At 43.1% G+C, this 17,480-nt stretch overlaps 1 protein-coding gene across 1 annotated transcript in view; it reads left to right on the top strand.

Annotated features, from left to right (window-relative positions):
- Positions 1-16,522, top strand: part of LOC147302395 (FERM and PDZ domain-containing protein 4-like) — a 42,431-nt gene extending 25,909 nt beyond the window's left edge. The window contains exons 11-16 of the mRNA XM_086282875.1: positions 462-588; positions 3,312-3,401; positions 3,510-3,692; positions 3,825-3,963; positions 8,956-9,930; positions 11,772-16,522. Of these exons, the coding sequence (XP_086139001.1) occupies positions 462-588; positions 3,312-3,401; positions 3,510-3,692; positions 3,825-3,963; positions 8,956-9,930; positions 11,772-15,124 (4,867 nt within the window). The 3' untranslated portion in view covers positions 15,125-16,522. The remainder of the gene's footprint in view (positions 1-461; positions 589-3,311; positions 3,402-3,509; positions 3,693-3,824; positions 3,964-8,955; positions 9,931-11,771) is intronic.
- Positions 16,523-17,480: the final 958 nt, after the last annotated feature.

The raw sequence follows: 17,480 nt of genomic DNA on the forward strand, positions 1-17,480 counted from the left end.
ACAAAAAAATAGAGTTGTAAATGAGCATAACCGGTCACCTTTAGAAGAAGCATGACTTTAGCAAACAGTCAGGATGTTTGTTTGTTTTTTAATCAATTGAGAGTTACAAGAAAATGCTGTTATTGTACTTTTATATGGCAATATAATGTTGACACATCTGTTTCTGTGCAGTCCCAGTGTAAGTAAGGGAATCCGCCTGGCTGCCCTTATTTAACTTGTCCTCCAGCACTGAGTAAAGCACTGTAAATATTAGGGTCTCAGCGCATATAGCTCTCTCACATTTTTAAGGTCCTGTTGAGGAAACACTTTCCCCTTTGACAAAGCTGTCCACCTGAAAGTCAATTCATCGTTTTGTTGTTACTAACAGCTTCCCTCCCAATTTGTAGCTGTTTTTTAACCACTGTGGAAGGATTTTTTTTTCTAAGGGCTGCTTTATGCTGAAATCAATCTTCTCTCGACAGAAAAGAGTGGGGTTTGTCACTGTTTCTGCCTCCTGCTGTGCTGTCCAGCATGAAGGAGAAAAACGTCAAGAAGGCTCTGACACACATCCTCAAAACCAACCAGAACCTCGTGCCTCCAGGGAAAAAAGTAACCAGCTCTCTTTGTCTTTCCTTGCCCTTGTTAATAAGCTGACACACTCTGACACACACACATGCACGCAAACACACTGCCTCTCCGTTTTCTGACGCAATATCCTAAAATAGCATCGCTGCCATACTCCACCTTGTAAAGGTTCTCACCCTTGTCAACCTAAGACCCTTTGTCAAGCTAGACCTTGAATGCTAATGTGAATAACAATGGATTGTCAAACTTTATGCATAATAAGATATTTAAATTTAAAAGCGCACACATGTTCCAGTCAGGGGAAGCTAATCAAACTTGGGCTGAACTTTTTAGCTTTTTAAAAAAACAAACAAACAAACAAAAACTGTTTCAATGATGCAAGCAGCTGCCAGTCTTCTCATTCTCCAGCACCCATATTAACTTTGACAAGTACAAATCAGCAGCCGACCCTTGCAAGAGTTTCAGCGGCACCCAGTGATTTACAATCAGCTGTCATGCAAATTCTGTTAGTGAATCAGAGTTAGATAGAGTGTATTCATGGTAAGCCATCGGCACTTGTTTGTGAGTTCTTGCGGACTTTAATGTCCCATAGAGTCATGGGATAGGCCATGGGCTCACATTTCTGAGCCTCGCTGCGTAAATCAACTCTGGACATGTTGTATTTGATGCATGATGTAGGAAGTAGATATTATTTCTTAAATTCTAAAAAAGCTCCAAAACAATGCTGTGAAACAGCAAATTGAGCATGGCATTAGTTCAGACAGACCACCAGCTCAAGTTCAGCCACAATCCCAGCAGATCAGCTGATTTCGATACTAACCCATATCAGGCTATGGCTTCTCTTCTACACATAGAATGGACAAATCTCACATAGTGTGCAGCATTTAAGTTACACTGAACTAGGCCATGCTGTAGCTCATTTCTATAAATAACAAAAGCTAAATGTATTCAATTAAAAACACATGGATGAACCACAGCATTGCACTGATGGAAATTTTCATTTATTGCGATGAACATATATCCCTAATGCTCACAGCTGATCTCACATGCATAGTCGAGTCTCCACAAATGCTCACTGGAGCACCAAACATGTATTCATTCCGACTGAATATTATGTATGCGCAAGTTTCTCCTCGAGGATACACATATTTCATACCATTTTACGACCCCACAAAACAAGTCTCATATTGCAGCCGAGCTCTTGATCATTCATTTCTGTTATTTGCTATGAAATATGATGCATATTTAGAGTCAGATTCTCAGTTTTCTAAACTAATAAATGAAACCATTTGCATCTGACAGACAAATCAAAGCAAAACCTGAGCCTTTGACTCCTATAGGAAGGGGATTTAATGGCTGTCTTGTGCTATGGGATCATTTTGTGCTAACGTTTTAGGCCCAACTGTCATTATCTAAACACAAAGTGAGGCAATACCTAGAAGAATAGTGCGTCATCTGTCTGGATCCGTCATTTAATCCAGGGATGTCAAACTCATTTTACACGATGGGCTGTATGGAGCCCAATGTGATCTTAAGTGGGTGAGACCACTGAAACTCCCATTTTCCAGAAGTTTAACTAAAAAAGTACAATTTTAACAGCATGTCTCAGTTTTTCTACATGATAAAGAAATGCTGTAGTAAATGAAAGCACTCTGACAGCTTTGGGCTTAAAGTGCAATAACTAAATGTGTAAAATTGTAGAAAAGGTCCTGGTACTTTGTTGTAATATGAATGGTGATGTGGGCCACCTTTATCAGCAGGAAATGCTTTAAAACTTCAATTAAGCAAATACAAAAATTTTCCTAAAGCTATCCAGTGGCCTGGATTGGAGTCTTTGCTGGGCTGATTTTAGCCCCTGGGTCATATGTTTACCACCCTTGACCTAATCCATCAAGAACCAACAGTAAGGTGCAAAGGCTATGTCCACCATGATTTATTTATTTTTTTTCAAATGACCCCCATTCTCCACTCCAGAACACATCATAAGCTCATGTACAACTTCCCGAGCATGTTGAAACATGGGCTGGGTCTCAAAAAGCACCAAGCCAGGCACAGTGCCTGTGCTTATTTGATTTATAACACGTCTGTACATCATAATATACAAAGAGCCACTCTAAAGCAGAAGTGGGCAAAGAACCTGAATGCTGGCGACATCAATTATCAGCAGGCAAACTGATATTACTCCAGTTTAATTGTCCAGTTTAATCAAAGTAATGCAGCTTTATGTTGTAGGTGATGAATGTATATCAGTTGAAACACACCAAAGCTTCAGCCCATGTGCATAAGGCCAAGCGGCTCGATTGGCACTAGCTAATCAAATGTATTCACAGAGATCAGACGTTCCCATTAGCATTTTCTATGTGAGGCTGACTGCACAGTAAAATATTGCTGGACTACACTTTGGAATTAAGAGTGAAGGGATAAAACCTCAGGTCATGAATGAATGAACACTGGAGTAAAATGAAAGCAGCTGTAATGTTTGGCATCTCGAGTTTAAATCACACTCACAGGAGAGGCACAACTCCACAAAAGCAGGGTGTAAAGAGTGGCACTGCTGTGGAGCAGCTCTTTGGAACCTTATCAGATATAAATGACATGATGGGATATAATGGAAAATCAGCGGGCCAGATCAAAATAGTTTTGAGAGTGCTTTACATCCTGACATTAGAAGACAAATTGCATTTGCTTGTGGTGGAAGCTATTTCCTTTTCAGATTCTTACTAATGTCCTTGCTCCTCTCTGCACAGTTGACCGCTTTGCAGGCCAAGGTGCATTACCTGAGGTACCTCAGTGAACTCAGACTCTTTGGAGGGAGGGAGTTCAAATCAATACTGTTGGTAAGCCCATTTGATCCAGGAAGCCTTGTGAAAAATTTGAGAGTAAATGTCAGTTCTTCTTGAGCTTTTCGCTGATTTTAATTTGTTTGTTTGTTTTGAAATCCGTAGCAAGGTGAGAAACAGACAGAGGTGACGCTGTTAGTGGGCCCACGTTACGGCATCAGCCACGTCATCAATGCCCGCACAAACCTGGTGGCCCTATTGGCTGACTTCAGCCATGTGAATCGCATTGAGATCCTCACTGAGGATGAGACCAATGTCCGGCTGGAGCTGCATGTTCTGGACGTCAGGGTGAGAGCAGAGCACAGCTGTCTTTGAAAACAAGTCTCCCCCCACCCCAAAAATGCCTTGCATTAATTTTAGCATCTGTTGTTTTCTTTAACTATTTTTTTTCTGCACATCCTCCCTTTTTTGTTTTCACAGCCCATCACACTGATCATGGAGTCAAGTGATGCAATGAACCTGGCTTGTCTAACAGCAGGATACTATCGCCTCCTAGTGGACTCGAGAAGATCTATTTTCAGCATGGCCCACTGCAATAGCACAGGAGTGGATGACCTTAGTAAGTATGATCCATGTCTGTGTGTAGGGCAGGGCAATATGGCCAAAAATATTTATCACGATATATATTTGAAAATTTGCGATAACTTTATAACTGACGATATAATTGACACTAGACACAATACTTTGCAACTCTGCAACTTTATTAGTGCAAAAAAAAACAACAACAAAAAAAGCAAGCAGCTGTTTTTTAATGTGCATTAAAGCTACATAAAAATTTAACAGTGAAAATGCAAATTCCTTGCTGGCAGTTTAGCCAAAAGGCATTTCCAGTGGAAATTGGCCGACGTATCCTCAGCATAACCATGGATAATATCCACAAAACTTAAAAATGAGGTTATACACACACAATACGGTAATATTGAAGCACAGTACGTATCACTCTGCAAGGTTCCCGACTACGATAGCTGTAATGCTCCGACAATCCATCAAGCGGTGTGGCTTCGTAGCTTAGCAAAGTCGTACTAAAACATTTTTTTACAGATTTTTGAGCGCCGTGTACCACAAATCGGTTCGAGGTCAGTAAGTACAACCAGAATTCATACAGAAGAATTATAAGGGGCACTGTCGATTTTTTCAGAAAATCAAAGGATTTTAAGAGCAACTTATTTTCCGAAAAATACGGTAATAACAACCAGTGTTGGGTAAGTTACTTTAAAATAGTAACTTAGTTACATTACTAGTTACTTCTCTCAAAAGTAACTCAGTTACTTCAAGTTACTCGTTACTTTCAAAGTAACTAGTTACTAGGGAAAGTAACTTTGGTTTTACTCAGAATTCTCTTGTTAATGTGTTGCTTCCATAACTTTGCCAGTCTTCTAGCTTGCTTACTTGCCACAAGTGCACTGTGCCACCTACCAATAGAAAGGAAAAGATAATGTGCATATTTCCACGAGAGAAATCCCACGCCTGGACCGTCATTGACTGCTGCCATGATTCTAGCCTACGTCACAGCATCATGTGCGCCTTTTACATCCAACACAAAAACTGCAGTCGTGGTGCTTTCGATTGTACTCAGAACTCGGAAATTCTGCCTTCTGAATAGGAAGATGTAGGTAACACCAGACTGCAGATGAGCTGCATACAGAGCTGGACTGGGACAAAAAAATCGTCCCGGGCATTTTGACTAGAGACCAGCCCACCATTATAGGAAAAATCATAAAGCCTTTGAATGAAAATAAACACTGTTGTGACAGTGATGTACACTGTTTTGATGGTATATACAGTGGGGCAAAAAAGTATTTAGTCAGCCACCGATTGTGCAAGTTCCCCCACTTAAAATGATGACAGAGGTCAGTAATTTGCACCAGAGGTACACTTCAACTGTGAGAGACAGAATGTGAAAAAAAAAATCCATGAATCCACATGGTAGGATTTGTAAAGAATTTATTCGTAAATCAGGGTGGAAAATAAGTATTTGGTCAATAACAAAAATACAACTCAATACTTTGTAACATAACCTTTGTTGGCAATAACAGAGGTCAAACGTTTACTATAGGTCTTTACCAGGTTTGCACACACAGTAGCTGGTATTTTGGCCCATTCCTCCATGCAGATCTTCTCGAGAGCAGTGATGTTTTGGGGCTGTCGCCGAGAAACACGGACTTTCAACTCCCGCCACAGATTTTCTATGGGGTTGAGGTCTGGAGACTGGCTAGGCCACTCCAGGACTTTCAAATGCTTCTTACGGAGCCACTCCTTTGTTGCCCGGGCGGTGTGTTTTGGATCATTGTCATGTTGGAAGACCCAGCCTCGTTTCATCTTCAAAGTTCTCACTGATGGAAGGAGGTTTTGGCTCAAAATCTCACGATACATGGCCCCATTCATTCTGTCCTTAACACGGATCAGTCGTCCTGTCCCCTTGGCAGAAAAACAGCCCTATAGCATGATGTTTCCACCCCCATGCTTCACAGTAGGTATGGTGTTCTTGGGATGCAACTCAGTATTCTTCTTCCTCCAAACACGACGAGTTGAGTTTATACCAAAAAGTTCTACTTTGGTTTCATCTGACCACATGACAGTCTCCCAATCCTCTGCTGTATCATCCATGTGCTCTCTGGCAAACTTCAGACGGGCCTGGACATGCACTGGCTTCAGCAGCGGAACACGTCTGGCACTGCGGGATTTGATTCCCTGCCGTTGTAGTGTGTTACTGATGGTGACCTTTGTTACTTTGGTCCCAGCTCTCTGCAGGTCATTCACCAGGTCCCCCCGTGTGGTTCTGGGATCTTTGCTCACCGTTCTCATGATCATTTTGACCCCACGGGATGAGATCTTGCGTGGAGCCCCAGATCGAGGGAGATTATCAGTGGTCTTGTATGTCTTCCATTTTCTGATGATTGCTCCCACAGTTGATTTTTTCACACCAAGCTGCTTGCCTATTGTAGATTCACTCTTCCCAGTCTGGTGCAGGTCTACAATACTTTTCCTGGTGTCCTTCGAAAGCTCTTTGGTCTTGGCCATGGCGGAGTTTGGAGTCTGACTGTTTGAGGCTGTGGACAGGTGTCTTTTATACAGATGATGAGTTCAAACAGGTGCCATTCATACAGGTAACGAGTGGGGGACAGAAAAGCTTCTTACAGAAGACGTTACAGGTCTGTGAGAGCCAGAGATTTTCCTTGTTTGAGGTGACCAAATACTTATTTTCCACCCTAATTTATGAATAAATTCTTTACAAATCCTACCATGTGGATTCATGGATTTTTTTTTCACATTCTGTCTCTCACAGTTGAAGTGTACCTCTGGTGCAAATTACTGACCTCTGTCATCATTTTAAGTGGGGGAACTTGCACAATCGGTGGCTGACTAAATACTTTTTTGCCCCACTGTATGCATCAATCTATCAATCGTTTGTTGTAAGATTCAGATAATTATTTTTTAAAAGCTAGACATTTTAAATGAGAATAAGAAAGAAAAGTATTTCTTTGTGCCCCCCTTTCCCCGTTAATGCCCTACCTGCCCCCCTGGCAACACTTCACTAGATCCGCACCTGCACAGTTACCAGCTGTCAGCTACCTAAAAAAGGATCCTGGGGTTATTTGTCTCTCAGAAACAGTTCATAACTTCCCTTCAACTCATTCATGTCACCTAAAAGGTAAACCTGTTTCTCCATCACCTGTTCAGCTCTCATGATTCAGTAAGGACATCTCCTGGTTTCATCTTCATGTTTCCCTCTCACCAGATAACCAAACCATATCATGACCAGCAGCTTTTGTGCAGCTGTTGCTCCAGCAAACATCAGCTGATACTAGAAATTAATATTAAATAAATTCTAACAACAGCTGATCAAGCTTAAACGTGCTGCTGTTGTTTAGCGCGACATCCGCTGGTTTCCTCTTTCGGCGCAAAGTGAGCGATAAACAAACAAGAGAGAAAAGACGATCAGCTGATCATTGATCAGTTTTCATGATTGAAGTAGAAACGGGAGAGGGAGGGGGAGAATGAAAGAAGAGGCAGCTGTGCAGCAAAGACACAGAATAACTGCAGCTTTGTGCCTTTTTCATTGTAGCTGAATTACGGGACAAACTGTTCCTTTTCACCTCAATACGAAACGCGTAATATTTTCTCTGAATACCAGACGGGACGGTTGGCAACTCTCATAACTTATGAACAAAATAAAGTTCAACATCATTAACTTCATAGCACCCACCCAGCTGTATAGAAACTCCGTCATGCTAGCTAGCACGCAGTACGGAAAAAGTCAGAATAACGAAAATAAACTCCACCTAAACTTGGTTTATATCTGACCCAGATAGACTGCAGGTCATAACTTCTTACCTGAAGTTCAGTTCACACTTGGACCGGCGGCCGCCTCGGGTCTCTTTTCCTTCTGCGTCCCCTTTCCTTCATCCACCTGCTGGCCTCCACCACTTGCTAATGTTACTGAATCTGTGGAAGCTCCGCGATAGCCACCACACGAAGTAACGAGTAACGACCCTATCTAAATCCCAGTAACGAGTAACGCGTTCCTGGTTTTGGCATAATAACTAGTTACCGTGCTCGTTACCACAATAATAACGTAGTTACTGTAACGCGTTACTTAATAACGCGTTAGTCCCAACACTGATAACAACGGCCCGCTTGCATGCGCTACCAAAAATTGTGCTTTGGTGTGTATCTAATGGACGAAAGCCAAACCAGTTCCACACCACTGAAGTTGCACCATTTTAACAAACCAATCCTGGTTCATCTGTTTCGTTCAACAAACCGCTTCTGTCCTTCCCATTCTGAGCGATCGTGGCTCAAGAGTTGGGAGTTCACCTTGTAATCGGAAGGTTGCCGGTTCTCTTGGACAGTCTCGGTCGTTGTGTCCTTGGGCAAGACACTTCACCTGTTGCCTACTGGTGGTGGTCAGAGGGCCCGGTGGCGCCAGTGTCCGGCAGCCTCGCCTCTGTCAGTGCGCCCCAGGGTGGCTGTGGCTACAATGTAGCTTACCATCACCAGTGTGTGAATGTGTGTGTGAATGGGTGGATGACTGGATATGTAAAGCGCTTTGGGGTCCTTAGGGACTAGTAAAGCGCTATATAAATACAGGCCATTTACCATTCTCCGTTGCCGCCATGCTTTTTCTGCCATGTGCGTCTGAAAACAAAGGCACTGCGCAGGCGCGTTTTAACCATTTTCCATTGCGATATTTCATTTTCTTATCGCCTAACATTATACCGGTATTACCGTGAATAGGATATGGTATGGTATGATATGGCCCAGCCCTGTCTGTGTGTATGTGACATAATATGGATTACAAGCCATCTGTTTAGGACAAATTGGTGGATATCTAAAGTTTCACTTGAGTAGTAGATGTTGATAGTCTGGAAAAATACTCCACATGAAACTATGAAAACTTGTTGCGAGGTCACACATTTAAAAATTGACGTTTTACAGTGCTGCATAAACCCTGCTTTGAAATAGAGTGCTTAACTGAAACAGGTCTTTAAAGTTGAATCAAAATCAAATACAAAACAGGTAAAGCGATAAAATCTTGTGTTCCTTGCAGGTCAGGAACGTGTCCTGGAGTGGCCTTACAGCACATCTTTTGGGGACAATGAGGAGCCTGGTCAAGTAGAGATCTACAGCAGAGACTCTGAGTACTCAGACAATGGGCAAAGGGAAAACAGCATTTCTCCTTACTTCCACGAACCACCAAACCCTGACAGAGACCTTGAGAACCGAAGGAGTCCGTTGCCCCCTCCTCTGCCTCCAGCTACCAGACACAAAACTCAAGACTCACCTCGGAGTGCCAAAGTGTCATTTATTTTTGAGGGGAACCCACCCCTCAATAAATTTAAGAACTTACGCTATGAAAGACTGTTAGAGAGCCCGGAGGTACCCAACTACGGACCGCCCTACTTGCACAACAACACATACTTTCAGCAACAGGACAGAGAGCCATTTCAGCACGTCTATAGTAACATCATAAGCGAGGAAAGTAGTGAGGAGCTAAGGGAACTAGTTTATCGTGGCAATACAAGCGATCCAGACGAGGATTCTTGTGAAGAAGATTCCACTGGGGGGACGCCAGTGGGTGATGAGACACATGATGGTATCCAAGGGGAGGGCCTACCCACAGCAGCCGGCAAAGCTACCTTTCTCACACTTTCCGGTTCTACGGACGACATTATCGACCTGACGTCGCTGCCTCCTCCCGAGGGCGATGATGGTGTTGACGATGATGAAGACGACACCCTGCTGCAGACACTCAACCTTGCGATCGCAGCACCACCACCAGGCTTTCGCGACAGTTTGGATGAGGACGTTGCACCCGAGGGAAGGCCTCTAAGCACACGTGAAAATGACGATATTCCGGTTTCACTAATCGATGCCATTCCAACGCATGGGGAGGGGGAAGGGAGCAGGGGAGGGGAGAGAGGACTGGAAAATGCGGTCATGAATACACTGCAAGCGCTGCAAGCTCTCTCTGTCTCTGAACAGAAGCCTCCACCACCGCCACCACCCAGCGGTAACAATCCAGGTCTGTTGAATACTAATGCAGCAAAGTAATGTTGATGCCTTTATTTAGCACTGATTTTACAGCACTTTAACTTGACTGAGCCAGTGGTTACCAACTTTTCTTTGTCTTAAATTCTCCCTCCCTAGCTCTGTCAAATGGACTTTAAACTCATTTTAAACTAGATCTGAATTGCTTTCAGCTTACAATTTAGTCTTAACAATTACATATTTAGCAGCTATGGTCTGTAAACTGCCTCAATCATTAACCATAACTACTAGCTTGGTCAACATTGAGTAGCAACTAGTGGAGTAATTCAAACATTAATCCACTAGTTTTAGTTACAGTTCCACCCTAACCTTCAACATCCATTTAAGCTGTTAATTATGTTTACTGATACTTTCAAAAGTGTAACTATTACTTGTTGCTAAAAGTTTCATATGTTCATCTTCCGTTTTAGCTCAGTTTCAACTGCTGGCTACACATTTGCTAATTAAGGTTTTGCAGACAAGTGACCACGTGACATTAACTTGCCCACCATTTTGGATGTGTGACAACCATGATGACACTGTGGGATCAAGCATGTAAGACAGTCGCAAAGGTCTAAAGACTGGTCCAACCCTCTGAAAACCACCGATTATGAGGAAAAAGTTTATATTCTCAACTGGTCACAAGGAGCGGCTGGAAGTTAATGGCAGTCTCTGAGAAAATTATTGCTAAAGTACTAGTCACGCAAGCCTAAAGACTGATCAATGACCTCTTGGCATCCACCTGTCACTAAGGAAAAATGCATATTCCCTAACCAGTTGGCAAAAACAAATATCTAGTTATGTCTTTCTAGGTTCCCAGTCATCTAGGGCATAGTAGTCTTGAGAGCTTGAAAAAGAAGACAACTGGACAGTTTCATTAGTTCTTAAAAATGATGGAGTGTCAACCTTCAGCGACCCCAATATGTTGCCTCAGTGATCTCCATAGGCCACATGATGGATTGGGGCAAGGTCTTGCAGTGGTTTCACCCATAACCCCATGTGATGATACTCATGCCCTTTTTCATACCTCAGCTCATGTGATGACTCATATGATCTACAGTGCTCAGGACTACTTCCAAAGGGGACAACTCCCACTAGGGGTTAAATACCTGAGACTCTACACCATTTTATAGAACTCAGAAAGGTTCTGGGATGAGAGGTGAAACATCTTGTAGAAGTACACTTGCCTTCTTTTTCAAGCTCTCAAGACTTTTAGCTAGGAATTTCGACAGTTAGCCATACCTTGGCTTAAAAATTAAAAATCAATCATATTCCTATTTTCAGACATCTATGTCAATTTCTAGTATATTTAGCTTGCATTTTATTTTTTAAACTATACTTTTAGCTACTACATCAAACTACTTCAACCATTTTCCTTACTTTTTGACCACTATGTATCTATTTACATCATATATCAGTGCAAACTATTTTAAATGTTTTACCATTTGCTTGCTTTTTTTTTCTTTCATATTTAGATTTACGACAATTAATTGCTAACTTTTAATGCTACCTGCCAGTCAGGGCCTTTGTTTAGGAGTCTATGGAGCAGAGTTAGCTGTTAGCCATATCAGGTACATGTGTTGTGCATTGTGCCTGCTAAATAGAATTAACAATATGTTTAGCTTGGTTCTCTGTCACTACTGTCTAAGATTTCATATTAACTGCTACTTCTGCACAAAATTGTTTTGGTGTAGATTCACAAGTTCATTTGGGATTCACTATAAGCTATGGAAAAAAAACCCAAAGATGTTCAGAGTTCTAACTGTCAAAGCTTTCAGCAGCAGATAAATTGAGATTGAATGATCTACATTTAACTTTGTATCTCTTATCACCTAGGTGTTTATATATCTCATGGCTTTAGTCCAGAGTCATCCTCAGACTCTGGTAATGAGACCAACTCCTCAGAGATGACTGAGATCTCTGAACTAGCTGCTACTCACCGACTGAGCGAGAGCCACATGCGTCTTCTGGTGGCCACAAGGGAAGGATACCAACCTTTAATTGAAGAAAAAACTGAATTTCCTGTCTCCCCCAGTACCGGAGGAACAATACAAAAGAAACCTCGCAGTCCAACACGACACCTTCATCCTCCAGCAGTTCCTCCAAGACGGAGCCCTCAATTAAGCACCACATCATCACGGCCGGACAGCTCAGAAGTAAGGCCCCAGACTAATCTCTCAGCCACTCTTCAGCGCCCAAGCTCCACCACACCAGGAGGCAAGCACCATAAAAAATCAGCAGACTCCAGCGGAAAGTATAACACCTTCAGCACAAGGGAAGGATATCGAGGAGAGAGCATTGGGAGCCGCAGCCATCTTGACTTGGACCAGCGCACCTCATTCTGCGAACGAGAAGACAGCCAAAGAAGGCAGGATTCTTTTTTAGCAGAAAACTCTGTAGCCGAGAGCCATGGAGTCAACAGCCTCCCTCGTGATCATCATAGAAGTCCCCGCCCTTCCTCCGTTATCTCTGACCGCTTCTCAGATGTTGTCAACTTGGGGGGCTGTGATGCAGATAACGGAGCTTCAGCTGCTGAGCAAGATGAACATCTAGTTGTAGCATCGTTGCTATCCCCAACCAAAAAATCTAGATCAGGGGGATCAGACCAGGGATCAGACCTACAGAGTGACCATCAGCCCATTTCGAGACAACAGAGTGTGGCCCGGCTGTGTGAATACCATCTAGCAAAAAGGATTTCAAATCTGCAAGGAGAAGCACACAGTTCACTGCAGGGCTCTCTGTGCTCATCACTGGATGCTGGTGGCAGCACGAACAGTAGCGTTTGTGCTACCCCAAATGATTCACCCCTTGGCCCTGGTGCCATTGAATCAAAACACCACCATCTGCAAAGGCACCCGCTTTCTAGTTCCTCCTCCTCGTTACTCAGGGTGTTAAACTATGAAGATAACAAACCCGGAACCCCCTTTGGCACCCCTGCCCAGAGTACTCAGGGAAAAGACCTCCACCCTCATGCAGATCCTGCCCTCCTTCGGAAAATGCTGCCCAATATTCACCAACCTTCCCCTGGGTCAGAACCGGGCCGGCCGTCCTCAGCCACACCATCTAAGCATAAAGACCCTTTAGGAAACAAGCGACTCCAGAATGATCAGCATGCTAAACAACAGGCCTGTCTGAAAGGGCTGAACCAGAAGGAAGGCAGCGAGGCCTACAGGCAATTGATTAACTATCTAACAGTCAGCCAGATGCATCAGGGAGGGAAGTTGCAGAGTGCGGGCATGGGAGGAGGAGTTAAAAAGGACACAAGGCGTTTTATTACTAGCAACCCCCAGCTTGTTGAAATGGTTAAAAATAGGGGAAACACCATCGCTCGCTGCCCGTGTATGCCTTCATCCATATCATCTCCATTCCTCAGCCCAAATGTAGTTAACCCTAATGCTGCTGCCATGCAGGCAGCAAACAAAAATGCACGGTCATACTATTCTGCAACACTTCCTACCAAACTCAAGAGAAGTCCTGATATGCATGCTCAGAGAAGAAATGAGACTTTAGATTTCAGGAAAGCTACTTCTGAGAGGAGGAGCTCCTTTTCTGGCCTAGAAAGTGAGCTAGAGAGGAGTGGTCTGGACCCAGAGCACTTTCTGTCCCTCTATAAGAGAGAGGGCTGTAACAGCCGCGACGGAGGACTTGCTACAGGCGGAAACCGTGAGGGGGGAGGTACCACTAGCCGTCATCCACCTCGATCAAGAAGCCAAGTTAGCAGCAAAGAGGAATGGTTCAGATCAGACCTGAAGTCAAAGCATACAGTTCGTCAGTCCCGCCCTAATGATTCTCTTTGTTTCTCTGCTGCCCCCGGTGGTCAAAGAGCAGACCTCAACACTATCTCACTAGGAAGGGGAGACCACCCTTCTGCTTTTGTCAGGCAGGCATCAGCTGGTCCAAGAGCTTGCATTACATCTCCAACACCCAATCCTCAGAATCCACCTCCCCCACCACCTCCCCCACCACCTCCTTCTTTTTCCCAGCCTGTTCAAGTCAACACTAGTTCCAGCAATTCAGGATGCACACAGGACCCCAATCATTCTGTCCAGTCCCGGCCGAGTCAGAACCACATTCAGGCTGTCACCCCGACGCTACCACACACAGATCCCTTCAGTAGCCTGCAACGGGGCCAGGAGCTTAAACGGAGCTCTAGCAATGTAACTGCAAGTTCTGGTAGTGTTGAAGCTCTATTTGAGAAGCCCACCCGAAGCCGGAGCCAGCAGCCCCTGTCACTGTCTCTGCCCCCGCAAGGTGACACCAAAGTCCAGCGGAGACCAACTAGGAAGAGGCTCTCCAAGAGCTACTCCCAAGGCTCTGTGTCTTCCCACACCACGTGCTGGTCCACAGGCAGTAGGGTAGACAGTAGAAGGGCATCTGTGGCTTTTCCATTGCAGAAAGATGCGAAACAAATGAAGGGCTCTCAAAAACTGGACACAAGTCCCTGGAGATGTAATGGGCCCTTTAGTTACTGTTTCTTTAAACGTAAGAGTGAGGGCGAAGAGGATGAGATCGAATGGGAGAGGCCCAGACGAAGTCGCAGTGGACCTGATTTCGAGGATAACGGTGCTGCTTCAGCCATATTCCCCTGCGGTTCCGCACTGGACGCTGCTGGCGAGCAGCTGTATGGCGAGGTCCTTAATAACATGAGCTTCAGTGACCGACTGGCACGAATCAACGCCCTCAAAGACCACATGTACGGTTTCCCTTCCGGCTTCACTGATGCCCGCCGTGATGCCAGCGAGCTCATCGCATTAGTGAGATCCAGCATAGGTCGCTGTGAGCGCGGCATCCAGATGCCTAACCAGGATGTATCACAGTATAAACAGCTCCTCTCCGTTGAGTCAAAAGAATTAGGCCGGGCGTGCCGGAGGATGGCACAGGCCCACAGCAGTCCAGAGGAAATGCTGCTAGCCGTGACTTGTAGCTTTCAGGTGCTTTGTTGTCTCTGCGAAGCTTGCATGTGTCTGGTTAGGGGACTCGGAGCCTCAGCCTCACACCAACAGAGAGAAGTCGTGGCAAAGGTTGACGAGGTTGTTATGAACTATATCTGTTTGCTCAAAGCAGCTGAGGCTGCCACTGTTGGAGCGCCAGGGGAGCACAGCATGAAAGCCCTGGTCCGCCACTCTAGTACCATGTCAGCCATTGCTAACGCACTCACCCGCTCCCTTAAAACGCTGCTTAGCAAGTAGAGGCTACTCCTTATAATTTATAGTGTGGCCTCTGCTGTCAGCGGGAGTATGTCTTTAAGCGTCTTGTCGTCTTTGAGTCAGCTGTAAGAGTCATGTATTTTTCATAAAGGTTTAGAGCTGTCTCCATATCAAAGTTTAAAAAGCAAAAGGCAGGAGTTAGACTAAACATTAAAGTTACATAACATTTACAATGAATAGATGTATAAGATGCTTAAAGAGTCCTCTGACTGCACTTGCTTTTTTTCTGATGACAATATTGTAATGCATATTTACAAAGCCATACTGTCACAGACCTTTGTAATATGATATGTACCTAATAGAAATTATACCCTTTTAAGTGTGCATTATGTAAGTTATTTAGAAAATGTGTATATAATGTACATAATTAATTATCAAATTTACTGTAGCAGTTTCAAGAAGCCATCGAGTATTCAGTTTAACCCTCTCAGGCTCAGATTAAACTTTTTGTTGCTAATGCACAACCAAGTCCTGCAGTGGTACATCTGAGTAAAAAAAAACTCATAAAATATGTATGTGGGGTAATCAGGTTGTTAGTTTTTAAATGTTGCAAATCAGCAACGCCTGCCTGGAGAGGGTTAATTTGCTTTGATACTGTGCAGGGCTAGGGGTGACTTCACTTTCAGTTCAATCAGTTCACGAGCAGCAGTTTTACAATAACTGTATTTATTTTAAAAGAAAATGTACCTCTAGACATGTAAGTAAAAAAACAAGTTTCATTGTCAGTCCAGTGAGGAAGCGGTATAGTTATATTTAAATGCTCTAAAATGACTGTGTAACAGTGAGCTGATTTTAACAGATTACATTATGATGCTTGTTTTTCTTTCTTTGGTTTTTGTTTATTTTACAAGATGACTGGAAAATTCAGTAAAAGTGTTGAACATACAGGTTACACTAAACATTGCACTTCATTCACACAACCACTTTGTATTCTACCACTAATCTACTACCACTTAGATTATTTTGCTATATATATATTTAAAAAAAGAAATATATAATTTCCCCCAACATCAAATATAAACTTTGCTAAACTTTTGCTAAGTTAGCAAAAGTTTAGCAAAGTTTATATTTGATGTTGGGGGAACATCAACATATATATATATACATATATATATATATATATGTGTGTGTGTATAACTTAGCAAAGTTTAAAGGCATATTTCAGATTGAACACACTGTGTGGATTATATCCGATTACTTTTTTAGTTTGTTTTTTTATTACCATCGCTTTTGGAATGAGTTTTGTGCGTGAATGATTTACTAAACCACGCTGTGTATCAAGATGTGGTTATGTCTCTCAACAAAGAAGAAATCACTGCTTTTTTTCAGCAACCCACCAACCAACCTATTAAAAGATATTTTGCAGAAAAACTTGTCTTATTCCATGCAGCTTTGGTTTGAATGAGTTACTACAACATGCAATCATGCTGTGATTTGTTTTGTAAAGTTTGCCATCCTAAAATCAACAGCCATTTATTTTAATGTCTGTTTCATAAAAGGTACTGTCTGTCAGTTTACATGCGATTTATTGGGGGATATATTAAAATACCCCCCTTTTTAAACTGACAGTGAAATGTGAATCTATTTAAACTAATGTCTAGTGTAAAACTACTCATTTTCCTGATATTTCTCTCACACAGTGGAAATTTTAAGTTGTCTTTTCACAGTAATATTTCAGTCTTTATATCAGTTGAGGAGGTATGGATTGGGTGTTAAAGCGCATTGCTATATATTACAGGTAATTTGACATACATGCATCAACAATCAACTGGTACAGACAGGAGAGGATGCTAGGGATAGGGTGAATGGATGCAGATGGCTTGCTGTGTTTACCCTTAAGGGGAGGAGCCAAAAGAAGAAGAGGAGTGTTATCTTAATGCATGCTCAATCATCCAGGTAAGTAAATCTCCAAAAGTTGATTCTGTTCCAGGTAGGAACGCTGGTTTGAGCAGGGAGTCAAGGAGGCCATTTACGTGAAAAGGGAAAGACCATCTCTGAATCGAGGAGGGGGCTTAAGAGTACATCTTTTGCCATCTTGCAATGCTGTGATTGCAGCAATTCCCCCACTCTCTGTGAATGGTATTCATGGCCATTGATCAGTGGGCTTTGATCAGTGGGCTTTGATCAGTGGTTGTTTATCAATGGTCATGAGAATTTGCCCATTGTTCCTTCAGTGGTGCTAGTTTCAGTCATTATGCAAATGTACTGTTTATAAGATTGGGGAAACCTGCAGTCAGCTGAGACTGACGAAGTCACTTGGATGAGTGACGAAACGTTTCTCCCACTGAAAACACTACATCCAGATGAATAGAATCAACTCGGGAGAAGAGGAGAGATA

The sequence above is a fragment of the Aulonocara sp. 'chitande type north' Nkhata Bay genome, linkage group LG23 (assembly GCF_057382095.1).
Source record: "Aulonocara sp. 'chitande type north' Nkhata Bay isolate Kocher_YH1m ecotype deep benthic linkage group LG23, A_spYH_male_GT1.1, whole genome shotgun sequence".
NCBI lineage: Eukaryota > Metazoa > Chordata > Actinopteri > Cichliformes > Cichlidae > Aulonocara > Aulonocara sp. 'chitande type north' Nkhata Bay.